General features: G+C 50.2%; 1 protein-coding gene across 1 annotated transcript in view; it reads left to right on the top strand.

Moving 5' to 3' along the window:
• The first annotated feature begins 1,702 nt into the window (after positions 1–1,702).
• The window catches only part of LOC134434581 (nucleotide exchange factor SIL1-like), a 93,392-nt gene continuing 68,643 nt past the window's right edge, over positions 1,703–26,451 (top strand). Inside the window, exons 1-2 of the mRNA XM_063183240.1 lie at positions 1,703–1,812; positions 3,991–4,126. Of these exons, the coding sequence (XP_063039310.1) occupies positions 1,708–1,812; positions 3,991–4,126 (241 nt within the window). The 5' untranslated portion in view covers positions 1,703–1,707. The remainder of the gene's footprint in view (positions 1,813–3,990; positions 4,127–26,451) is intronic.

The following is a 26,451-nucleotide window of genomic DNA, read 5'->3' as shown; positions in this document are numbered from 1 at the left end:
TTCCCTCCACGTCCCTGAAGGCTTCTGGGGGCAGAGGCTCTTTGGTGCCAGGAGCTGGTGGTGGGTGCTGCTGTGAGCAGGTTTTCTGCTTTGTGGGACACAAAGTGGTTGCTTCAGTGAGGGAGAGCTCTGCTATCTGATGTGCCACCCTGATGGACAGCAAAGCAAGATATTTCGGACTGTGTGTAGGGGAGGAACTTCTTTAAAACCTGGATAGGAATAGGAGCAGACTTGATGGAGGGATGAGTAATGAAGGAGTGTTTGAGCAGAACTAATCAGTCCTATCTTCTTTCAAAAGACCTCATTTAGTTTAATTTAGCAGCGTGTAAATTTAGAGCCAATCAAAGGAAATACTTGTGCAGCCTGTGTGCTGGCAGGCTGCTGCACTCCCTAGCCCAGCAGAGAGCTGAAGGCTGCAGGTGGATCCCGAGCCTCGTGTGAGGCACTGGGGGCACACGTGTGTGTGCTCACACGCAGGGTGGGCACAACTGCTCTGTGCCTGGGCACTGGCACCCACAGCAGCAGCAGCAGCAGCCTTCATTTCCCCGTGATGTGCTCTGTGCCCCATCAGGGTGGCTCTGTGCCCATCAGGGTGGCTCTATACCCATCAGGGTGGCTCTGTACCCCATCAGGGTGGCTCTGTGCCCATCAGGGTGGCTCTATACCCATCAGGGTAGCTCTGTGCTCCATCAGGGTGACTCTATATCCATCAGGGTGGCTCTGTACCCATCAGGGTGACTCTATACCCATCAGGGTGGCTCTGTACCCATCAGGGTGGCTCTGTGCCCCATCAGGGTGGCTCTTTGCTCCATTAGGGTGGGTCTGTGCCATGGCTCTGTACCCATCAGGGTGGCTCTGTGCCCCATCAGGGTGTCTCTGTACCCATCAGGGTGGCTCTGTGCTCCATCAGGGTGGCTCTGTACCCATCAGGGTGGCTCTGTGCTCCATCAGGGTGGCTCTGTGCCCCATCAGAGTGGGTCTGTGCCCCATCAGGATGGCTCTGTACCCCATCAGGGTGGCTCTGTGCCCCATCAGGGTGGCTCTGTACCCATCAGGGTGGCTCTGTGCCCCATCAGGGTGGGTCTGTGCCATGGCTCTGCTCCCTGGAACACCTGAGCATGGTCAGAGCCAGCTCCTGGCCCCATGGCTGGGCTGAGCCCCCTCTGCTCTGAGCAGCAGGGAAAGCCTTGTGCTGTAGGAACCACTGAGTAAACCTTGCTGACCTCTGCAAAATGTTGTTTTCCTCAAGAAAAACCTACATATGCATTAGATGAACCCCTGCTCCTTGGACAGCTGGTCGTTTTGTTTAATTTGAATTAACACAGCTGCTTCAGTGCTTAAAATGAGGCACAGGCATAAAAAGCCTTCACGGGATTGCACGGCTTTTTATTTTTCCCTCCAGTTGTCATCCATGGCACTGACACAGAGATTTTAAACAAGTCTTGCAGGTCTCCTCATATTTTCCAGGAGAGATATCATCCCCTGTGGGGTCAGTATGAGTTCTTGGCATTTCCTGTCACAAACCCCATTAGCAGTGAGCCCCACGAGTCCCTGTGCTCACACCTCGAGGTGTTGTGCCTCCTCCCATGTCACACCCCTGATCCCACGCTGTGTGGCAAAGTGTTGTGTAAAGAGTCCTGAAACCTGCAAAAATGGAAAGAAAAATACTGTTGGGTTTGTTTTGCTTTGCATTTCAGGCTGGTGGCAATGTCTCCTTGGGCCAGGCTCCTCTCCAGCACCTCCAGGGTCAGCCTGCTGCTGCTGCTGGGCTCTGTGCTCCTCTCCTGCTCCAGCCTGGGACAGAGAGTGCCTGTAAGTTTTGGCTGCTCCACTTGACTTTAGACTGATAAAACACAGATGCTTTTTGCCTTTAAGGAAATGCCCATTATTCTTTAGGAAATGTCTTTCTCCTGCTTGAAATATGAAAACAAACCAGAAAGGGTTCTGCTGATTTCTGTGTAAATGAAGAATCGCTTGTGTGGTGCTGCCCGTTTTTGCTAGAAATGCTAATGAAAATGGGGTATTGCAAAGCAACTGTGGCCGGGCAGTGACAGCAGCACTTAAATGAACCAAGTCACATCCTTTTATCCTTACTGAGCGTTTAAACCCCACACTTTTCCTGAGCAGAGCTGGTAAACATCAGCTGTCTCCATTATGTGTTTGAACAGATCCAGCACTGGGAGGCCTGGTGGTAAATTTACAATAGCCTGTATCACTAACTCCCTCTTGGATAATCACAGAGCTGTGGAAATCAGCTAAGTAATAACTGCTCCACTCACTCTTTTTTAGTCCTGTTGAGTCATGGCTCAGAAAATGTTAACATTGATTTTCATCTGCAGAACCTGGGCTTTTATGGCTGTGATTGTTCCTGAGCTTTACCCATTTGTTATAATTTAAACAATTCCAAGCCCCTGATGCACTCAGCAAAAGCAGGAGTTAAGATCTGGTTCCTCGTGCATTTCTGAAATCGCAGTTGCTTTCCACAGCTGAAATAAAAACATTCTATGGGTTTGTCAGCCTTCCTTGTGTGTTACCACAATCATGGAATTGTGCAATTGTGTAGGTTGGGAGAGACCTTTGTGATCATTGAGTACAGCCTTTAACCCAGTGCTGCCAAGGCCACCACCAGCCCACGTCCCCAAGTGCCACATCCACACTGTTGTTGCTACTCTGTGTGTTTTGCTCAGGTTGACATTTCTGTTGCTCAGAAAGACTCTTCTAGGCTGGAAACGGATATTTATATGCAGAGCATCCAAATTCTGATAGAAAACGTGCATGCATTTTTTCCCAAAGAGTGGAAGAACTGAAGGCAGATTGTGTCCCAGAATTTCCCAGTTAACCTCTGAATTTACTTACATTTTTCCCTGTGAAAACATCCTAAGGATTAAGAACCAAACACTTCACGAAGTGAGCTGTAACTCCATCTTAATTGCCAACAATTAGGACTAATCATTCCCTGTAGGGTAGTTAACTCAAATTCCTCAGTGGTGACTGAATTGGTGATCTCAGAAGCTGAAAATATTCCCTTCAGCAGGCACTGAGCTGTGGGGATGATGAGCCTGGACCAGTTCATCTGTTCCTGCTGGAACCAGAACAGCCCAGACCCAGAGTCAGTGCCTGGTGTGAGAGTACAGGTCATTTCTGTGCACTCTCCAGAGTTTTTTGACTCCCACCAGCTCCCTAGGGAGGCTTTCCCTTGAACACCAAGGTTTCCCTCACAGCAAGGATTTTTTTCCCTGCTGTTCTTCCCTTGGTGTAACATCGAGCCGCTCGTGCTGGCTGCTCTCCCACACCTCTGCCAGCCTCGTGCTGCACTTGCCATGGAGGTGGTGATTAAATCCCTGCCTCATTGTTTTAAAAGCCTTGGAGATCACTGGAAGAGGGTGGAGAAGAGGATCCTCACATTTGTATCATGTGGGCAGCTTGGTGTGTTTTTTCCCGTGTCCTATTTTGGAAACAGCTGAACCATTTTAGCTGAAATCTTCTCCTAGCCTGAAATAAGTGCATTTAAGAAAAAGAATAAAAACAACAACCCAACAAAACCCAAAAAAACTCACCAAACCCCAAACCAACCAACAAGCCTTGAGGCATTCCACTCGTGTGGAAAATTTCAGCTGAAAAAGTTAAAAGTTTGACATATTTTTAGGCAAGGGAAAATGGGGTCTTACAATGTTATACAACCCTAATAATAGCCAGGGCTCCTGCCTCTGACTGAAATACAGGTAAGGCTCTGTGAGAGCTGGTTTGAAACCTGCAACCTGCTCTGGAATAGGAAATAAGCTGCGTTGCTTTGTTCAGCACAAATGTCATGCTAGTTATGCATGTTTAACCTTTAATATACTTTAAATCTAAATTTAACCATGTGAAAAGAATCTCAGATGTCAAAAAAAAAAAAAAATCTGCTGGCGAGGGAAAAAATTTTGTATTCTCAGCCAGCACTAAATTACCCAGAAGCAATTGCTAATGAGCTGAATCTCTTCTCTCCAAAAGGAGTTTGCCCTTACAAAAATAGAAGAGAGCGACATAAAAGATGACAGTGGGAAGGAGCTGGGGACAGAGGATGACGCTGATCCTGAAGACCTGGAAGTGTTTTACCCCACGGGTCAGTGGCAAACCCTGCGTCCAGGTAACTGCTAATTATAGGATGCCTCTGGAACCCACCTGCCAGCACTGACAGGAGCCTTGCAGACGCTCCAAGAGCTGTTTGTGCCCATGACAATGTGTGCTTTTGCTGGTGCTCACACAGAGAGGAGGACTCGGTGACCCAGTGCAGGGACTGGAGGTGGTGAGCAAAGCGTCCAAGGAGGGGAGAGGTTGCTCCAGGGCTTTCAGGTCACTGGAGCAGGAGGAGTGGGCTGCCAGCCCCCTGTGGGTGGGGGGCTGTCTCTGTCACTGGCTCCACAGCCCTTTCTCTCTTCATTTGTCAAGGGCCAAGTTTTATAACGTTTGTTGGCACGTGGATTCTCAGGTCTGCTGTGCTCCGGTGTGGTGCTGCTCAGTGGCAAGCTGATTAGGAGCTGTCACTGCAGCACTGCACAGCTTTTTAACAATGGCTTTTCTGTTCCTCGCCTGTTTGAAAGCTAGCTTTTATTTCCATCTGTGCAAACCACAAAAAATCTCTTCCCTTTCTTTGGGTTGGTGTCTTTCATTAGACATGCCTGGGACTCTGTGGTGAGAGGAGCCCAGCAGAGCAGCTTGGCCTCTGTGTGCTGAGAAGGCTCTGGAGGGGCCAAACCCATTCAAACACACACAGATGCACATGTGCATACATATTTCAACAATTAGCCTGTCTCTGGGATCCTGAACGAGCTGTTTAATCCACTTGTGCTTTGGTGTCCTCATGTATATGCAGGTGTAATACCTTCCCACCTCACAAGGGTGAACTAAGTAGTAATTAATTTTTATAAAATGCTCTGAATTTAAGAGCTTTATCCTGTGCTCAGTATTATCATTGAAAGAATAAGTATGGGTTCCATTTGTCTTGAAATTTCTGCCAGATATAGCAGAATGACTTTTCCAAATGTAAATCTTTGTATAACATAAATGGCTACAAAAGCCCCTGCGTTCCACAGAGCTGCAGTATATACTTATATTCCATTTCTGTACCATTATGTATGGAAGGTGTGTGGTGTCCCTGCTCATTATTCAGCCTGGCAGATCCCCACCAGCTTTGTTGGAGCAGAACATGCACATACTTGCAATCATTAGAAACCTCATTGCAGGGTTTGTTCACAAGCACCTTCTCCACTGCTCGGGTGCCTTATTCCGCTTCATTTTTGTAGTTATTCCATGTTGAGCACATGCAGGTGAAGGGCTTGTGGAAGTGGGAAGCTTGTCAGTATTCACAGAGGAGAGTAATTTTGGTTACTCTTGTAAAGACTTAAATGGTGTCCTGCCTCATGTTCTGGCTGCTACAGACCCCAGCACTGGGGACATGGCACAAAGAGGAGCCAGCCTTGGTCTCCTGCTGCCAGCCTGGGTTTCTGGCTCCTGGGGTTCTTCTGCAGTGAAATCCCTGTGAGGACTGGCACTGACACCTTCAGCACGTGTTAGCCAAGGCTGGGGCCCTGCTGCCAGCATGAGCCCATCCCTGTAGCCTCTGGCCACACTTTCCCAGTGTGAGCTCAGCTCTGGCTGGCAGGGAGCTGACCTGGCACAGCTGCTGCTGTGGCTGCACAGGGATTCACCTTTTGGTGCTGCAGCAGAGCCACGCAACTTGGCAGCGTGTCCATCCCACTGGTTGTGCATCTTGCCATGTTTTCGATGTGGCTGCACTCACTGACAGCTGAGCAGAGCCTGGCTGGGCTCAGGGTTTGCCTGCTGCTGCCCATGTCTCCAGGACACCCCCACTCCCTCTCCCGTTGTATCCCTGTGGCAAACTAGGCCAGTCTCTCTGGGGGAAGCAAATTCAAGTGTTTGAATTTAGAATTTGGATCTACAGTTCTGAGCACTGGGAGAGAGCTTGGAGCTGCGTTTCCCCCATCTCACTCCTGTTTCAACTTGTTCCTGTTCTGAGCTCACGCAGGATTTTGTGCTTCTCTACAATGGCGCAGCAGCTCATCTTTTATAGATGTGTTCCCAGTTTTCCTCTGCTGAGTTTCCAGTTCCCTGTTGCTAATTGCATCAATCCACATTTCCACCGGGACTGCAGCAGTGTCATCAACCTGTAACCTGTCAAATCCCTCCCCAAATTCCATTGTTGTTGTGTCTGTAATGCTTTGGGCACTTGTTCCTCGCTGTCTACAGTGTGAGCTGGATTTTGATCAAGTGCTTCCTTGCACTTTGAGCACACTTCAAGCTGCTGGAGGTGGCTGGATGCAAACACAGAGAGACAGTTGCCCTAAGAGCTGTGCTGCCTGTAATTTGGAAGCAAGATCAGTTGTCTCTTCTGCCAGGCAGCCGGAGCTGACCGCTCTGGAAAGGTTGGTGAAACTTCCCAAAGCCCTTTAACACTTGGTTAGGCATTGCTTCTTTCTCACTTGGCACTAAATAATGCACCAGGTGCAGGCTCAGACTGAAGGGAGATGTGTGCCCCAGAGAGGCTTCCAGCACCTCTGCTCTTAGACTTTTGGGCATCATCTGTGGGGCTTTTCCTTCTGTCCATGGTTGGAGTCCACAGGAACCTGGAGGTTTTTAGGGGTTTAGTGAGTGGGATTGCTGTTTCCTCTGAATGAAGGTTCACACCCCTGCTGTGACTCCTCATGGTCAGGTAACAGAGTTTGTTAAAGTTGTGCTTCCTCTGCAGTCTTTTTTCTTTCAGAATACACTTTCTCCATGTGACAGTACCCTTGGGAGCTGGAACATATTTTACTTTTGTTATTTGGGCACCAAATTTCCCAATATTTTGTTCAACATTCCTGATGATGATTGGAAGTTGGATTTCTCTGGCCATCTAGTTGTATCACTGAGCAGCAGATTTTCCACCCAGCAGTGGTGGGAAATTTTCCACCCAGCAGTGGCTCCTCTGGGAAGAGTTTGCTGTGAAGATTCAGAGCAAGGATATTAGAGGCAGGGGTTTAATTGGGAAAGGAAAAGGGCATTAATCGCCCCCCAGCAGTGACGAGTGGAGAGCTGGGGCTGCACAGGGCTCTGCTCTGCCCATCCCCGTGGCAGCAGTCCTTTGCTGCTCCCTAATGTGGCAGAAACCCTCTGGCAGCTTTTCCAGCTGACAGTTGGGAGTTAATGAGTCCAGTTTCCAATCCAGTTGGACAAATGAGAACCTCCACTGCCCAAATATCAAAATATTTACAGATTGCTCTGCAGAGAGGCAGCAGTGGGGCACAGAGGCTGCCTTTGCTGCAGAGCAGCTCCCTGCAGACTGGAGGGATGGAGCAGAGCCTGGCACTGTGACTGGCACGGTGCAGCGTGGATCTCTCTGGGCTTTGGATGGATGTCTCAGGGCAGAGCAGGGAGCTCAGCTGGCCTGCACCTTCAGCTGTGGTTAAAGCTCTGCCTTGCAGAGCTGAACCTGCAGTGGCTCCCCACTGTTTGTGCTGCCCAGAGTAATTTTCTGCAGTGCCCAATGATTTCTCAGTTACAAACCAGGGAGCCACAGCTGCTGCTGCTGGTCAGGCTGCCAGAGTGAAGGTAATGTGAGCATGCTGTTGGTGCTGCTTCTGCAAAGATGAAACTATCTCATGTTCAGCCGGGAGCCAGTGATACATTGCTTGGCATTTAAATATCCATGGCTGCAGCTCCCAAGGACCCTCAGGCTGCCTTTGCTGCTCCTGCTTGTCACAGGTCTTCTCCCGTCTCATTTGCTGCTCAAACAAGGTTTTACACCTGTGGGAGCCCAGTTCTGCAGGCAGCCACGGCAGGGAGGCGTTTTCAGGGCTGCTTTGAAGGGCTTGTTGTGCAAGGACAGGGCTGAGGATGGGCAGTACCTCGGCCCAGTTTCACTGCCAGTCTGTCCTCCAGGGGATTCCAGTGGCCAAATGAGGCAGCGCTGATTTGGCTGACAGGAGGTTCCTGAGGCAGGGGAGGCAGGAGGCAGCAGGATCTGTGCCAGGCCTGTGCCACAGCCTGTGGGGGTGACCTGGCTGCTGCTGAGGGTCCCCTCACACCTTGTCTGCTCCTGCTGCTCGCTGGGATGTCCTGAGCTGCAACAACTCTTGCTAATTGCTCTGCTGAATTCATCACTGTCCAAACCATTGGCTTCTCACTGACCCAGACCTAACTGAGACAGTGGTGGGCAGGTCTCTGAAATATTTATGGCAGCACAGTCAAGAGAGGGCTGTGAAATACAGAGTGAAACCACCAGGGTATGCTCGTTTTTGCAAAGTTTGACATGTCTAATCCGGGAAATAGGAGCCTCATCAGATCAGCACGGTTTTGCATACAGAGGGAAGGCAAATGGAAGTTTAAAAACCTCATCTATACTAGATGAAATGCTTCTTCTCCACGTTTCTTTATAAAACAACTTGTTAGTGATGTGCAGATGGGAGGAATCTCGACTCTGGAGTTGTTATAATCTTGTCTGGCCAGCAACAGGAGAGCTGGAGGATGATTCCAGCAGGTAGGAAAGGCCAGGCTGACTTGAGAGCAAATGTTCAGTGCTTGGAAGCTGAGTTATAGTCCCTGGTAGTTCTCCCTCTACTTGTTTTCAATCTGACTTCTAGCATAGGGGGCTTTCCATCTCCTTAATTTATCTCCTGCCTGTCCTTTTTATTGCCAGCTGCCTTCATGGGCTCCTCTCTCAGCTTCCTACCCTTGTGAGCTTCCCTTTGCCCCTCATCCTCACATCACCGGCGGCACAGTGTCCCTAACACTTGTGCCTAATTCCAAGTCCTTGGCAGAAGTGCCAGGGCTGAAGCACCAGGTGCTGCTCCTGCCTGGCGTGTGGGGCAGTGCCAGGCAGATGGGGCTCACCAAGCACACCCTCCATGCCCTGGTCCTGGTCTGGGTAAGAGGGACAGTGGGGTTTCCCTCCAGCTGTTGGTGAGAGGACAGGACTGGGGCTCAGGAGATGCTGGGACAGTGAGCAGACAGGGGTTCCCAGCCCCCTGCTCCAGCAGGAGGATGTGTTTGAAGGATGCCAGCTCTGGTCAGGGAATCACAGCACAAATATCCTGTCCTGCAGCTTGGTTTCAGCATTTCTGCACAGAATTGGGACCCCCAATTCCATGAATTAGGAGCCAGCTTTTGCCCCCCAAATGCAGGTAAAACTTCTCTTCTGTCATTTGCAGAAGTGGCAGTGTCCTGGCAGCACTGGTGTGGTGAGGAAAAGCCCTGCAATGCTTGCTCAGGTTTAGGAGCAGAGTGGGCTTGGGGTGGGTTTTTGGTGTGTCAGGTCAGTCCTGTCCCTTGCTGGCCATGATGTTACTGGTTTCAAACTGGTTACAAAAGACTTTTGCAGGGATGCTCCTTCTGCCAAAAACTAACTGTGCTTCTGAGCAGCCAGAATAAAATCTGAGCTTCTGTAACACAGAGCCATGGACTAGGCTGTGGGCACTGCCAAAACAAGGGTGCAGTGCTGTGTTTCCATGAGCCAAGCCATGACTCCTGCTAGTGGTTTGTGGAGTTCTGAGCCCTGCAGGGTATTCCAGGTGGTCAGGAGTGGCCATAAACCAGGGTATGAGGTGCTGAGAGTCAAGCAGTGGTTTTAGTGCAACAGGCGGAGGTTAAGCTGCAGCTTTCAGAATAATTTCAAACTTCACTTTAATGATGCTCAGGCTGCTGGTGGTGTAATAGCAGCAGACATCAGCAGTGGAACCATTCCTGTGGTTAAATGTACATTGTTTGGTGGGGGAAAAGTGCTTTGAAAGAAGAGAGACTGTTTCCCAAGGAAGACATCTCTCATTCCTTGCTTTTATCTCCTCCCTGCCAAGCTGGGAATGCCGTGAGCCTGTGAGCTGCTGAGAGGTGCTCAAATGTGTGCTGGGTGATGAGGAATACCTTGCTCTGGTTTTTATGTGCAAGTAGGCTGGATTTTCTGCAATAGCTCCAATAACCTTCGAGTGGCTGTTTAGAAGAATGAACCTCATTAAAGAAGAGGTATTTAATAACAGGCCTATTTTTATCTCTCTCTTTATCTAACAGTCTGCACATTTATTTCAAGCTTGTAACAGTGCTTTGGAAAAAAAATGTTTTCCCTCCTCTGAAATGTTTTGGCAGTGCCTCCAGCCTTGGTTATCTTGAATTTCCAGTCTGGCTAGCATCTCTCCTCCTTCCAAAGCCAGCAAGCCACAGCAGGCCCAAAGCTCCAACATTTTCCTTGGGAAATGGGAAATTCCTGGGGGAATATGCTTTCAAAACATGGGACTTGTGTCCCAGGGTCACTGAAACAGTTCTGAAGGTTTGATCAAACATAATCACAGCAACTCCCTCAGGCTTCAAATGTGTGATCTTGTGTGGGACAGGCACTGCAGGCACTGCAGTGTTTGGTGTTTGCTGCAGGATGTGACTGACCACACACTCTGGGAGAGGCTGGCAGCTCTGGGGTCGGGCATTCCTGCAGAGATTTTTTTGTCCTAAATTTGTCAACTTTATTCTGTAATTTCATAGATTAAACCCTGACCTATAGATATCTTGCAGACATTGTGTGTTCAGCCCACTCTCCTGTGTTTGCTGTCATTTGCTGGTGGTGAAGGAGGCAGCCCCAGCCCTGAGGGGTTGCACCATCTTTCCACCTCCTTCCACATCTGTCCCTTTGGCATTGCTGTCTCTGTACCCAGACCCTGCCCTGACTGAAGGTTTGCTGGAGCACAGGTGTCTGAGCCTGTGGCCAGGATGACCATTTCTGAGCCTTTTCCCAGGATACATGTGGCCATGTGCTCCAGGAGCTGCTGGATTTGGGCCCTGGGATGTGTGTGGCAGTTGTTACAAAAGAACTTGGCTCTAGGGGCTAATCCCTGGTTTTTCCTTGCTGTTCAGTCTGCATCATATACATCCCTTACCCACAGTTTTGCAGCATTATCTTTTTCCATAATTAGGGAGTGTTTTCCATGGTCTTGCTCAGGCCCTCCCTTCCTGCAGTTTCCCCCGTGGGTTAAGGCCTGACTTACTGAAACTTCCACAGAGCTGATTCTGGGTGGGCAAGGACAAGGCCAGAGGGTTTTCAGCAGTCAGCACAGTCAGATGTCTCCTGTGAGGAATATTTCACTTGCTCCTTCACAGCTCTTGCCTGCAAATTGTCCTCTTGCTCAGACGGGGCTCCAGTTTCTTTTTTTTCTCCTTTTTCTTTCCCAAGGTATTCAGTTTTCCACACATTTATTTATAGGGTCACACAAGCAACAGGTCTGCTTTTTCCACAGATCCTTCCAGAGCCGTGTGCTGTGCCTGCTCCATTCTGGTGCAAAAGCACCTTCTCCTCTGAGGAAAACTCAGAATATCCATCCAGCTGTCTTGACTGAGCGAGGCATTTTCTCTGAACCCTGCCCTCTGTTCATTTCAGAATCTGCAGGGAATTTGGGACATAAATTAAAAAGCTATTTGATGCTCCTTGAGGTCTAGAAGCTGGTTTTGCATTTGTTCTTACTTGAACGCACACTGAGACAAATGGCTCTGCTTTACTGAAGCTGCTTCCTTTGGCATCCTGAGGAAGCTTCCCAGTTAAAAAATAAATATGGCTCTGTTTTTCCAGCCCTGCTTTACCAGCAAAAGCTGGGGAAGGAAATGTAATCTCCTTGGGTCTGTCCTGATTTTTTGTACAGCTAATTCCCATTTATTGGAAGAACTCTTCCACACCAGAATAACATTTAATTTTTTATTATGTGTTTACATTTTGGAAGGAGTAAGGGTGGTGATGTTGGAAATTCTAATGAGGGACAACATGTCTGATTCAAAAGACTCAGGCTCCTCTCTCCTGATTTTTCTGCCTGATCCTTCAGACTGCAGGAAGTTTTGCTTGGGTCATTCACTTGCAGCAGGATGTTATGTGAATACAGAATTAATGTGTGCAGCCTGTCACTTGGAATTGCTGCTGTTCTGCTGCTGGGGAGCTCCCGGGGTTGCAGAGTCCTTGCAAGCAGCAATAACAGGAATGTGCCAGTGATCCTTCAAAGCCAGAGGAGGAGCAGGGAGCTGCAAGTCTCCCCCATCACTGTGGGGTGTGAATAAATAGATCTAATCAACAATTTACATGTTAGCCCTGGACCAGGATTTATTTTCAGGATGTGTCAGTCAGCCCAAGCAAAACCTCTGCATCTCAGGCTGGTGGTGTTTCTAAAAGCACCTCTAAGTGATCACTGAGGCTGGATTTTGAGCTGCATTTACATTTTGATAGAATCTGCTGCTTTCCTTATCTGAAACAAAGCCTACCTGATCTTCATTAATTACACTATCATTTCACCTAACCAGGGTGCTACTAATTACAGTTATCTGTCTGTTCTTCACCAGATAATACACAAAAAAATTGTTATCCCTGGCTGTATCTGGATTAGCTGGAGCTGTAAGGGGGGTGCACATGGTGATGGGTTTTACAGGTGGAGTGCAGGTATTTATAGACTGTCTGAGGAAATGCTGGATGAGTGGCTGCTGCCCCACTGGCTGTGCTGCCATCCCAGCAGCAAAACATACAGAAAACACTGCTTAAACACAGAAAAATGGTTACTGCAGGGTGACTGGAGCAGGCCAGCTCCACAAGAGAGGTGATGGAGTCTTGGGAAATCCCAGACCCTCCTGAGCACAGCCCTAGGGCTGGAGGGGACACTGCTGGAGCAGGGGTTGATCCCAAAAGTGTTTCTGGGCTCAGCTATCAGGGACTGTCTGGCAGTGCCCTTTTTGAGACAGAAAATCTCACGGGGGCTTCACAGAGGGCTGCAAGCCCTGGTGGTGGTGCTGACTGCTGCCCCACTAACATCAGCTGCAGTCTGAGCAGGGCAAGCACAGAAAGGGCTCCTCTGAAAAGAGGCAGCAGGAAATGTCTGAGCTGCTGGGGAGCTGCAGGTCCAGAGGGCTGGAGCCAGGAGCCACAGGCTGCAGGGAAGGGGGTCCATGAGGGCAGAGCCTTTGCTGGGAGAGAAGCCAAGGGGCTTTCACTTGACTCCTGTTTCATCATCCTTCCACACACTGATCTCTTCAGATGCTCTCCAAAGCTTTGGTTTGCTTTCTGAAGGGGAAAGGACTTGTCCTGGAGGAGGAGCAGAGCCAGGCTGCTGAGGAGAGCTGGTGGCTGTCAGCTGGCAAGAGGGGAGGGACACGGAGGCCAGAGGGGGGACACTGGGTGAGGAGATGTTCACACTCAGCTCCATCCACTGTGAGTGCCAAACACACCTGCACTCCTGTTTGTACTGCTTGCTGTACTTGATAAACTGATAGGTGTGAGTTTGGGGATTTCTGTTACCTTTTTGTATTCTGAAGAGAACTAAAGATGGTTCACATGATTTTTTTTTGTGCCTTCTGCAGTGCAGGTGATACAGGCAGGGATGGAACAGCAGCATCTTTATACTTGTCAAGTCTCCATCCACACCCAAGGCACTGCCTGAAGCTCAAAGTGATTTTCTTGCAGGCTTAGAACACTACACCAGCAGGGAGAACAAGAAACTCAGTGGAGATTATGCTCCAGAAAAACTGTATGCGTGGCCCAAAAGCTAAATATGGAACCATGGAAGTGCACACTGCAGTGGTAGGGGAGGTGGGAATGCTGAATGGGGAGGTTTCCTGCCCTTCTGGCTCCAGGAACCAGGGGTCCTCTAGTTCTCCATGGTTCTCCTTGAGGATCTCTGGTTCTCCATGTTCCTCCTTGAGGATCTCTGGTTCTCCATGGTCTTCCATGAGGATTTCTGGTTCTCCATGGTTCTCCTTGAGGATCTCTGGTTCTCCATGGTTCTCCTTGAGGATCTCTGGTTCTCCATGGTCCTCCTTGAGGATCTCTGGCTCTCCATGTTCTTCCATGAGGATCTCTGGTTCTCCATAAGGATCCCTGGTTCCCCATGGTTCCCCCCAGGGCTGTGCTGGTGCCTTGCCCGGAGCTTGCTGTGACAGCAGGCAGCAGTTTCAGGTGGGGCTGCTCTGCTGGCAGGGCCTTGGTGTTCCCAGCAGAGCAGGGCAGGGGTGCTCCTGTCCCAGCAGGACACTGGGCATGCAGGTACCACCCCACAGCAGCTGCTCCTCCTCTGCATCACTTCCAGGGACAGAACTCCTGTCCTGCTGCGTGGCAGGGAGCCCTGCAGAGCCAGCAGGGAGGGGACAGGCTGGGCAGCAGCTGGGCAGCACTGGTTTAATCCTTTTTGCCTGTTCCTGCCATGGAAGCTGTGTACTGGGTGAGATGTGTGTGTTTGGGGAGGGCTGGCCCGACCATTAGCCTGTCAGGGTTTGCAGCACTGGCAGCTGGGGAGAAAACTGTTATTAAGTGTAGTGTGGCACCTTGGAGACAGAAGCATGGGGAGACAATAAATACAGCCTTCCATAATGCCATTTTATGGTGTCACTCCTCAGAATTTATTAAGACTTAGTTGCAGCCATGCCTGCAGCCTCCTGTGCTGGAATCCATAAATTGTGTTCATTATCTCCAGCACTTGCACTGACCTGCTGTGTTTTACAAGGGGGGGACACTGGAGGCGTGGGGACACCCCAGCTGCTTTCTGCAGCCATTGCCCTGGTGCCAATCCAGCTTTTCTGGGATTGCTGGGACACCCCAGGCAGTGCTTGGCTGCGTGGATGGACCCCAGGTGTGATGTGATGGTTGAAGAGAGCACTGAGGGACTGAGGAGCTGCCAAAATCACCACAGCTCCATGGGGAGCAGGGAAGGAGCTGGGGGAGGAGGGAGCCATGGGCACCTTGGATCACACTGGCACATTGTCACTCCACTGTGGGACCACTCCAGCAGTCTTGGATGTGCTGAGGATGCTGGAGGTGGAAAAGGGTTCACAGGAGCTCCCTGAACTGCACACAGGGAGATGCTACACCCCTGCTTGGTGTCCTCTTGCACCACTGTTCTCAAATGAAAACACAAATGAAATCGTGCTCCTTTCACCCACTTTTTGTCATGACAAATCTCAGCAGCAGCATGTTTGTGTACCTTCATCCTTATCCTCAGCATTTAGGTCCAGGATGGAGGAAAACAAGTTCAAGCCCAACCTCCTGATAATTTATTGTATTCCTTATGCTTAAGGGCAAAATTTAAGCTGCCAAAAGCAGATGTTTGCATGCTCTTTTTTTAGCTCTCAAAGTACTTTCTGTGTGCTTGATTGATGTACGTCCCTGTTACATTAATAGCTGGGCTTTGCAGAAAGCTGTTATTACCAGGAGAATCTGGTGTGGGTTTCAGTTTTCCTTCTTGCATTGAAAATCCATTATTAATGTCTTTCTGAGGGAAAAGAAAGAAAAGGTTTCAATTCAGGCATTTTGCTTTGCTTTCTCAGGCTTCTTCTCAACTGTCTTTACAGTGGTGCTTTTAAAATCAATATAACAATTGTTCTTTATATTTTACTGAGTGGTTGAGGATTTCTGCATCTTGCTATTGATTTCTGATTGTATTGCAGGACATGTAGGTGCACACAGGTTGCTCTGTAATGGATAACTTTATACGTGTCTTCCTAATCATCACTGAGTTGCCTTCTGCATGTTCCCTCTTGCTGGATGCGGCTGCTGAGCGTGGAAGGTACCAGGAGAGCTCTGAGTGCAATCCTGAGACACCAAACTTGTGACTTCTCATTTAATTCAGTTTGGTTTTCAGTCAGACACAGGGGTCACATGAGGCTTGTGGGGTCTCCTCTTTTGTGTTGTCTTTGCAGAGTTCTTCTGCCCTGGCTTTTCAGGCAGCTTCATGTTCTGTGTTGTAGGAGCAAAACAAGTCATTGTCCTGGCTTTGTGTGGGGTGGTCATAATGCACCTTTAGCTTCCAGCACTGACCTTGGCCCTTGGGGCAGCTCTGCAGGCAGATCTCAGCATTTCAGAGGTGCAGAGTCATTGGATCCCAGAACGGTTTGGGTTGGAAGGGAACCTTGAAGCTCATCCAATTCCAATCCCCTGCCATGGCAGGGACACCTCCCACTGTCCCAGGCTGCTCCAGCCCCAATGTCCAGCCTGGCCATGGGCACTGCCAGGGATCCAGGGGCAGCCACAGCTGCTCTGGGCACCCTGTGCCAGGGCCTGCCCACCCTCCCAGGGAACAATTCCTTATTCCCAATATCCCATCCATCCCTGCCCTCTGGCAGTGGAAGCCATTCCCTGTGTCCTGGCACTCCAGGCCCCTGTAAATGTTCAAGTCTCAATGAAGCAATGCAGAAGCCCAGTGTGCATTGGTAACTGCTGTAAAGCTGGATTTGCAGACTGAGGCTCTTGGAGCACATCAGCACTGATGGCACAATCTGTGTGAGAGCTTGTTGGCACCAGAGGAACCTGTGAGCAGTGACAGGACTGTGGCCAGCACGGGTGCTCCAAAATGCGTCCATGGCTCCAGGTGGGTGTAGAGGGGAAGAGCTCTGTGTGTGTGTGGGGGCACAGTCCTTCCCAGCTCTGCATGCCCTGGCACAGGCTCCACATCTGCCAGGGGCTGTGGCTGTGCCAACAGGCACTCTGGAGAGGGCTGGCTGTGCACAAACCTCTGCTGGCTGGACTGGGCTGTTTGCTCCTCAGGCTTATCCTGGACAGGCTCCTGCACCTTCAGGCATGGAGGCTACACCTGGCTTCTGAGGAATTGGTTGTTGCAGTTTATGTCTGTGCTGGGGACCAGGACAGGTACTGGCACAGGAGCTGGTCCTGTGTCCCCAGGGTGGCAGGGCTCGGTGGTGACAGCGCTGGCAGGGACACGGCAGCCCAGCCCTGCCTGGCCCTGCAGAGCCAGGGAGGGGACAGGGCTGGCACCCGTAACAATGGGCAGGCTCTGACCTTGCTGCTGGAACTCACTTAGCAATTCTGTTGATGTTCTGGAAACGAAAATATAATTCAGGCCACCTTCTCCTCCAAGCTGACCCTGAGAATCTGGGAGAAGAGCTACTGAATAATTAGGGGCTTTTTTTTTCTCCCCCCTTTTTGCTGGAGTTACTGCTCAGTGTTGAACTGTCCTCTACAGTGTCATCACTTCCCTTGAACTTACTGCTCCAAGTGTACTTAGCATTAATATAATTACGTAAATTGCAGTCTCATTAATCACCGGGGGCTGCAGCACATCCTTGTTGTGCTGTTTCATGGGTGGCTTGGCTGGTGGGAACCCCCTGGCCAGGGGTGGAGGCTGTGGCTGGAGCACTCCCCCTCTGCTCCTGAGCCTGGTTTAGCTGAGCTTTGTGTGTCTCACCCTGCAGGATCTGGAGTGTTTGCCAGCACTGCCATGATTGCAGCCTTGCTGCCGCAGAGGAGAAAAGGGAAAGGTGGGTTTGTCCCAAGGGAGTTTGGCTGGACCACATCCCTGCTGCTGTCCCTGTGATTTGGGTCTGTGGGGTCCCAAAATGCAGAGCCCAGCCTCGTGGCTTGGCAGTGAACACCCAGAGCCCGTGCTCTGTGCAGGGTCTGCTGCAGGGCTGTTTGATGATGCTGTGCCTCTGTCACTGTGGCAGAGCTCTCAGCCTTCCTGGCAATGTAAATTCTCCTGGCTGCATGCTAAAATTACACTGAGTTATTGATTTGTCTTTGAGAGGATTTCCTTCCCGAGGGACATTTCTGGCTGCTGTAGTGATTTAGTTCTTCTGCAAGGGCAGAATCCGTGGCAGAGCAGAGCCACCCTCCTGCCCTCGAGCCTGCAGCTCAGGGTCGTGCTCCCTCAGGCTTCCTCTGCAAGCTGATTTCTGTTCCAAGGCTGGGACAAGGTTACATGGCTGTTATTTCTGTGTAACAACTGCAAATAAAAGGGCATTTTCAACTTTCCACTGCAGAAGCTGCAAGTCTGGGACAAGCCTTTGTGCCATGGCACCAGCATTATCTTGGGCATGTCTCAAACCCAGCTCCAAGGCTCGCACGTGGGACATGTGGAGCCATGCCAGCCTTAATATACTCGGACTCCTGGGAATGTTTTAGTTCCTCAGAGTGGGGTATGATGGGAGCAGGAGCTTGCAACACTTTTCTCCTGAAGCTTCAGGGTACAGCCTCTCTTTTCTTTGCTTTCTATTGACTCACAATGGAGCATCTCTAAAAACCAGGCCAGGTGAGTTCCTGCTGCTGGTCCTGAGGAAGCCAAGACAGTTCTTTTCTTCTATCCCCAGTTTTCTCCCCTTGGCCCTGAAAGCCCCCCCACCAACTATGGCTCAGCTGGTGAGCACCTTCAGTAGAAGAACCTGACCCTTCAGGACATTGCCCAATGTTTCAGATACTCTGTGGCTGGAAAATGCCCAGCTCTGTGTCCTTGGGTGCCCATTTGAAGCATGTCCCTGTGGGTTCCTGTATCTAACCCCACTTTCTAGTGGATTTGGCACCCATCTCAGCTGCACACTGATAAAATGGGAGGCTGCTCGTGCATGTGGTGTTATAAAACAGCATCCATGAATTACGCCCAGGGAGAATGTCAATTTATTTTCCTGTGAACCAAGTGTGGCACAGCTCCTTCCTTTCCCAGTGATCTATCTGTGAGATAAAACACATCTTTAGTGTCTGTCTTAAATACTGCAGTGTTGGCAAGTTCTCTTGACAGAAATTAGGCTAATGTCCCTTACGGCTGCGTTAGCTGTAGAAACAAGGCTTTAAATTGAAGCTTCGCAAAGCGCTATTCCAGCGCCCTCTCCAAGGCATCTCCTTATTCCAGCTTTTATTATCCAAATTTGTTCTCACTCTGCCTTGGCAGCAGGGCTGGCAGGCAGCTCTGCCCATCCCTCCTGCTGGTCTGGCAGCCAGGGGTGGGAGCAGCACCTCCAGGCTGGCCCGGGCAGTGCTGGCCAAGCCCCGCGGAGCCCTCGGCCCCGGGATGCTCCGGCTTGGGGGGCACCACTGCTGGGACAGGGCTGGGGCCTGGGTGAGGGGAGGCAGCTGACACCCATCGAGCACAGAGGGGATCCAAGGCAGTCAGCTGCACGCCCTGACAGCGGCACAGCGTGTCCTGAAACGCTCCCACTGCGAGCTGGAGCTGGGAGAAGGGAGTTTGTGTTGTGCGTGTCTCATCCTTGCAATTTCAGTACTGAGCTACAGACTCAGAAGCTGAGGACAGGAACAGAGAGGGCTGAGGCCTGGTCATGAATCCCCTTCTTGAGCTTCCCAGCCCTCCCCTGGAAAATAGTTTCCTTTTTAGCTCCTTTACCCTCCTCAAGTTGAGCCCTTTTAGCCTGTAACTCCTTGTTTCCAACATCAGATTAACCAGGGCTGTTTTAAACCTCCTGATTCTCACACTGGTGTTGGTCCTGATGGATTATCCCTCCCTATTGTGTCCTTTCTGTGCCTCCACATCGCCAGGTTCTTTGGTGGCCCTCTCCTGAGTCGCTGAGAGAGGAGGAGAGGCTCTCTGAGAGTGACACATGTGGGAGATACGATGGTTGATGATGTTCTGGAGGTGCTAACCTCCATCATAGTAAAGAAGCCTCTCTCAAAAGGTATTAAATGCCTAAAATCCCACAAAATTAATATCATCCTCAGTTCCTTTTGTCAGGTTCTCAATTCTCCTGGTCAGCTGCCTTGTTCTTCTCTGCCTACATCCTGCATTGATCTTCTCTGAACGTAGCCAAGCCTTCAGCATCCCAGATGGGCTTTCTGGAGTGACAAATAGACCTGAGGAATGACAATCATTGAATGGATTGTAGCATTGGCTTGGGGATAAATATTGTAGGGAGTTGGAAAGGGATTAAAACTGGCATTTGTAAGTAAGCTTCTCATGGATGTTGACTTGGGGACGTGGTGAGACAAAGGTCACTGCAGTGTCTCTGCAGCCTGGTGTGCCATTTGAGAGATGAAATATCAGTGTGGCTGGATACCTTTGGGCTCTCTGTTTCTTCTGCTTGGACCTTTGTGGGATTAAACTCTCTAAACTGCTGCAGTTCACAGACTTCAAGCCCAGTATCAGAAGAAAAAATAAATCAAGTGCCTTGTATTAAATCCTGAGCACATGGCTCCTGCTGCACCCAGGGCTGTGGTAACTCACTGCAGTGCCTGCCTTGAAGCTGGGGAGAAGGCTTTGCTGGCAAAGTGAAAACAGGTTGTGCCCACTCTACAAAAGGACACCCCTTCTTCTTCCTGCCCTGTGGTTATTTTTTCCTGGTGTGTTTGCTGCTGTTGCACTGAAGGCAGAGCAGCCCTCCCAGCAGGGAGGTGGAGAATGGAGCACTTGTTGGATGAGCTCTTTGCCACAGGAAGCATTTCCCTCCTGCAGCAGCAGCAGCAGCAGCAGGTACATCAGCAGATGCTGCAGCAGTGCCCCCATCAGAGGCCCTGTATTTCCCCCTGGAGCCCTCCTGTCACCCCTCCTTCCCTGAGATCCCTCCTCCCCAGGCTCCTCGCTGGCCTCCACCTTCAATTCCATCACTTCCAGACTTCCCAGGGGGCCCAGGCACCTCATGGGAGGGCCACGCTGTGCCCTGTGTGTGACAGACACCCCTCCTGTCCTTGTGGCTCCCCTGCACGGGAGGGATGAGGTTTGGTGTGTGTTCAGCAGGCTCAGCTCTGGGCATGAGGCTGGGCCCCTGGTGTGCCACCACCATCATCATCGTCACCTTGCCTGCCATGGAGGGTGGGTGGCAGTCACAGGGACCTGCTCTGGCACTGCCAGGCCCTGCCTGTCCCCACGGCCCTGCCTGTCCCAGGGGTTCACCTGCTCCTCCTTCCCCCTTGCTGCAGGAGCTGCAGGAGAAGCCAAGTGGATTGGGCAGGCGGTGTGAGGAGAGAGCCCAGCCCAGCCTCATGGGGTGCCTCTGTTTGAATAGCAGCATTCAGAGCACTCAGCACCCACTGATCAGCTGGGAGAACATAAATCCCAGTGCCACAGGAGAGCCCTGGCTCAGGGAAAAGGGCCAGTTGTGAGCGCCGTCCAGCCCAGTGTCCAAATGGAATGGTGCTTTCACATCTCTAATCAAGGGTTACTTAGTGGAGAGCCCCTTCCTTGTGAGGCTTTGTTCTCTGCTAGCTGTGGATTGAATCACGGGAGGAGGGATTGGATTCTGGCATCATTTTAAAAACGTTTTCAGTCTATTTGCTGAGGGGAACAAATTACAGAGAAGACCTCTCAGCACTGTGACAAAAGAGTGGCTCTAAAACCCTTTTCAGCCTAAAAAGTGTTTGACCTGAAGGCTGATGGATGGTGCTTAAAGATGTGGTTACTGCAGCAAGGTTGGCATTAAAAATCCCTGGGTGCAAGAAAGTTCTCCCAAGGTTACTGTGGAGGTTGTCTCCCTGTAATCCTGGTATGAGGAGCCCTTAACACCCCGAGTCCACCCAGTGAGCTCTGTGGCATCAGCCATGGGAGAGCAGCAGCACAGCAAGCACCAGTGAGTCACTTGTCTCTTGCTAAATGAGAAACTGCAACGGGATCAGCCCTTCTGGGGTGGCATCACTGTGGCAGGAGGGCTGGAACTGGATGATCTTTAAGGTCCCTTCCAACCAAACCACTCCATAATTCTTTCCCTGTCCCTGTTCAAGTGGGGTTCAAGCAGAAAGCAGAGCTGCTGCTTTGGGACCTGTGAGGAGCCTGGGCAGGAGCACACCTGCTGTTGGGATGTACCAGAACAGGGTGGCTTTGGGGCTTTCTCAGGAATGCCTTTTTGCCAGCAGCTGTGCTGGATGTTGGACAGGGGACAGATTCACCCTTGGCAAGCTTGAAAGCATTTCAGAGTGCTTCTGTCCCTGCTCCAGTGCAGCACAGAACAAAATCAGATGTTGGAGAAGATGTCACACTTAGACATCACCATTCTGACAGGTTGATTTCCAGGATGTTTATTAACATAGCTTGGAATGTCACAGAAAGGTTTGTCAGATAAACTAGCCAACTGAAGTTCTTACATGAGACTTCCTTGGTTTTGTTGAGGTGCTTTGAACTCTTCATTCAATCTCTCAACAATTCATTCCCTTCAGGCCTTTCTGGAAGAGCCTCTGCAAGGTCTGTGGCTGGGGGATCAGCCCTGCCTGCTCCCTGTGTGTCTGGGTGTGGAATCCTCTGAATCCCTCAGGGCAATCCCCAGGGCTGTGCCCTGGAATAATATGCTATAGAGTCTCCACCTAGGCTGCAAGAGAAAACTTCCCCATGGAGCCTTGCACAACACTATGAACCACCCCAGTTCCTTTCCCATATGTCCCAAATTCTGGTAGTTTCTCCTTTCCCTGTTCCCTCATTGGTTGTGGTATCCCTGGTGCCTGGCTCTGCGTCTCCCCTGTAGGGCAGTGCCCTTTGCCCTGCCCTTTGTGCCACCCCAGTGCCTTTGGACCATTGGCCACTGACCCCTAATTAACCCTGTGCACACCACATGGCCAGCTCTTTTGTCTCTGATTCCCCTTTGGCGGGCTGGAATAAGCCTTTGCAGGAATTTATCATACAAAAGGCCCTTCTGCCTCTCGTGGCTGAGCTGGCCATGGTGAGTGTGGTGTGTGGACTTGGCTGCTCTCCCTGAATGTTCACCCAAGCAGCTTTTCCAAGGAGATGCTTATTGGGAAATAGGCAGCAGCACCCACCATCCAAACCCCTGTGTTGCTCCATCTGGGTGCCCTGGGAGGCAGAAGGAAGCAGCAGTGCCAATTGTTTGCTCATGCTGTAAGGACAGAACTCCTCTCTTAGGGTTTCCTCTGCAACCCCAGGAAGAGAAGGACATCTCTGTCCTTGTCAGCCCTCTGGGCAATGATCAGACAGAACAGCGATGAAACCAGGCTGGCAGCACCAGGGCTGGTCACTCGCAGGCAGAGGCAGCCCAGCTCCTCCAGCCCGAGCTGGGCAGCGCCTGGGAGAGGTGGCACCGTGGCACTGGGCATGGTGCATCACCCCAGGGGTTCGTCCTGCATCCCATCCCCTGCAGAGCCCCTGCTGTCCCTGGTTACCTGAGCAGTGGAGAGGCAGTGCCCAGGCTGGTGCTGCTCTGAGGAGATGCTGCACTCAGCAGGCAGCTCTGTCTCCCCGGCAGTACCGTGGGAGGAGGAGCTGCCCAGGGAGTGCATTTGTAAAGCATTTCTTCCCCAGGAAGAGGAGTTTGTGACAGGAGTTTGTACTTGGGATGTGCACACAGGTGTCTGAGCTTCCTCCCTGCCTGAGGTGGGGAATGCTGGGGGTGCTGGGGCAGCTGCTGGGGGAGCTTCCAGGCCTGGTGCTGTGAAACCTCCCCACCAGCTATCAGGAGGAGGTGACACAGAGCATATTAATGACATTTTCCAGTGGCGCTTAACTGGGAGGAGCAGTGAGTGTCAGACAGTGAACTAATGCAAAAGGCTATAGCTGAGTGAAGAAGGGAAAGAAAAAGAAAGGAAAGAAAGAAAGGATAGGAAAGAAAGGGAAGAAAGGAAGAAAGGAAGAAAGATAAAGAAAGAGAGAGAGAAAGAGATAAAGAGAGAGAAAGAAAGAGAGAAAGAGAAAGAAAAGAAAGAAAGAAAGAAAGAAAGAAAGAAAGAAAGAAAGAAAGAAAGAAAGAAAGAAAGAAAGAAAGAAAGAAAGAAAGAAAGAAAGAAAGAAAGAAAGAAAGAAAGAAAGAAAGAAAGAAAGAAAGAAAGAAAGAAAGAAAGAAAGAAAGAAAGAAAGAAAGAAAGAAAGAAAGAAAGAAAGAAAGAAAGAAAGAAAGAAAGAAAGAAAGAAAGAAAGAAAGAAAGAAAGAAAGAAAGAAAGAAAGAAAGAAAGAAAGAAAGAAAGAAAGAAAGAAAGAAAGAAAGAAAGAAAGAAAGAAAGAAAGAAAGAAAGAAAGAAAGAAAGAAAGAAAGAAAGAAAGAAAGAAAGAAAGAAAGAAAGAAAGAAAGAAAGAAAGAAAGAAAGAAAGAAAGAAAGAAAGATATATTAATGAGATTCAGGCTCTGGGCCTCTTCTTCCCATGAGTAATCCATCTCATCCTTACCTGTGTCTGTTACATGTCTTCCTTTTGTGTGTAAAAATGTTCTGTTTTGAAGTAACAAACAATCTGGAGAGTGGTAGATTTGCCTTTGTAGGAAAGAAGGGAAAGAAAAACGGAGGCAGGCTTTGCTGCTTCCTTGCTCAGCAGCTCTAACCAGAGTCTGGGGTCAGGGTGTGAGCTGAGCCCCCAGACTGGGTCTGGCTCCTCTGCTTTCCTCTGAGCACGCTGGTGTGGAACATCCCATCCACCCAGGCACAGCTGAAGTCAGGCACAGTGTCCCTGTGTGTCACCAGCACGGGATGCCCCAGCCTCAGCCAGGTCCCCAGCCCTGGCACTGGTGGATCCAGGAGCTGGGGACGCAGCTGTGGGGAGCTCTGCTGCTCACTGGGATTTGTTTCCTGGTGGTTTTTAATCATTATTTTATTAAGGGAGAAGGTGTGGTGCCATCAGATATTATTATGGATGCTCTGGCAGTGTGATTATTTCAGTACTGCAGCACTGCCGGTGTGTTTTGCTGGAACATTCACATATTGATTCCAAGTTCCTTTGTTGCCTGTACTAGAAAGAAAGTCCCTTTTCCCTCACTCCCTGCGTGGAGAGAAACAAAGAGTAAAGGAAGGTAGATGTTATCTGAAGCTTGCTCACACACGGAGGTAATTTTTGAGAGTTTCAGAGCCACTTACTGACTCATAACTGGGGCTTGTTTTCAAACCCTTGATAGATTTTGAATTCTCTTACAATGGCAAACAAGGATGCTCACTTGGGGACAAGCCAGGAATCTGCCTCAGTGAGCTGGATCACCTTTGTTCTGCTTGCTTCAGCCTTCCCAGGGGACATTCCTGTGCCAAGGGGGCAGGGTGGTGCTGCAGGGGGAGAGTCTCCTGTCCCTCTTGGGCTCCTCTTGATGGGCAGTCAGTGGCTGGCAGCTTTGTCCAAGGGGTGGGGATGGGATGGGATGGGATGGGATGGGATGGGATGGGATGGGATGGGATGGGATGGGATGGGATGGGATGGGATGGGATGGGATGGGATGGGATGGGATGGGATGGGATGGGATGGGAAGCCACTCTCAGGAGTGCAGTGAGTTACTGCACAACCTTGGTGGGAGGTTTGCAGGTCAGTGTGTGATGTACAACTTGCCAGCCTGTAGCTGTGCAGTGAGCTGGGGCTCAGCCCTGTCCCCATGCTGGAACACAAACCCACCTGTGGAATGTAGAATGATGTGCTGGAAAGGAGCCCAGGATGAGACCTTTCTCCTTTAGTGAGGAAACACAGGTGATCATTTGGTTGCTCTAGAAGAAGAGAGATGGGGTTCTTTGGTTATCACTGCGTGCTGCATATTCCACCAGCAACCCTCTGCTTTTACTAATGCGGTGCACAATGTGCCTGATCCTCCCTCAGTTGTGAGCCTGGTGGAAGCATGTCCTGTTTTCCATTTGTTTATTAATTTATAATCTTGTTTTTAGCCTCTGCAAAGCTTGATATTGGTATAGAGCCTGGGAAATGTGCACAGAGCAGAGTAACAGATAGTTGTGATTTGGTTACAAGGCAATAATTTAAGTGGACAGGTTTAGCTGATAACATAAAGCACAGGAGAGAAATCGCTTTGGTTTATAAATGTCAGCAGAGCCCCTGTGAGGGAGCTGCTGCCTGGTGCTGCTGCTCCAGCCAATATATTATAAGGAGATATAAACAGATGTCTGAAAAAATCTGGCTGACCAAGATTAAAAGAATGGGGCTATAAATTAAAGTCTTCCTTGGCGTCTCTTTAAGCATCTTTATGGACAGAGTGCATCCAAATGGAGGAGTGCCAGTGCTCAGAGGGACCTCCAGGTGCTTTGGGCTGCAGAGGCAGCACCCAGGGGTGGGGACAGCTTGTGGGAACAGCAGAGTGCGTCAGAGCTGGCATGGGAGACCAAAGCCTGTCCTGGTGCTTCTGCAGCTGATAAAGGGATTAAATCAGGAACAGGAATAACACCATCCCTGCAGCGTCGCCACAGGATCAGTGTCTCCTGCTTGGAAAATAAACGCTGTCACTCTGCTTTGACATTTATTCCCAATAAAGGCCTTGTCATTTGTGCAGTGACAAGGGTTTTATCCTTTGGGAGTACTTTTCCTGTTGGACACTGTCTTTTTGGCTGTGAGGCAGCTGAGTGACTGAGGGGCAGGTGGGTGGCACGTCCCCAGCAGCGGCATTGGGAGCTCTGCTCACACCCTGGGGCTTTCTCCTGATCCATCATCCCAAGGCAATGCAATAACACCTATTCCAACTGAGAGCAGGTTCAGACTGGATATTAGGGAGGAATTGTTCCCTGTGAGGGTGGGCAGGCCCTGGCAAGGTGCCCAGAGCAGCTGGGGCTGCCCCTGGATCCCTGGCAGTGCCCAAGGCCAGGCTGGACATTGGGACAGTGGGAGGTGTCCCTGCCATGGCAGGGGATAGCACTGGATGAGCTTTAAGGTTCCTTTCCACCCAAGTCATTCTGTGAGTCTGTGATCTTTTTTTAAATTGTTTTTAATTTATTTTAGTTGTGGTTAAAAAAATCCCAAGAGTGGGATATTTTTTAATTGGTAAGGGTTCCAAACCAATTGTGGAAGCAGGAATTTGCTGCTTCCCCCTCCACAGCTGGAACCCTTCTGGCAGGT

This window comes from Melospiza melodia, unplaced genomic scaffold (genome assembly GCF_035770615.1).
Source record: "Melospiza melodia melodia isolate bMelMel2 unplaced genomic scaffold, bMelMel2.pri scaffold_44, whole genome shotgun sequence".
NCBI classification, from domain to species: domain Eukaryota; kingdom Metazoa; phylum Chordata; class Aves; order Passeriformes; family Passerellidae; genus Melospiza; species Melospiza melodia.
Note: the sequence above shows the minus strand (reverse complement) of the source record. Positions and strands in the feature narration are given on the sequence as shown.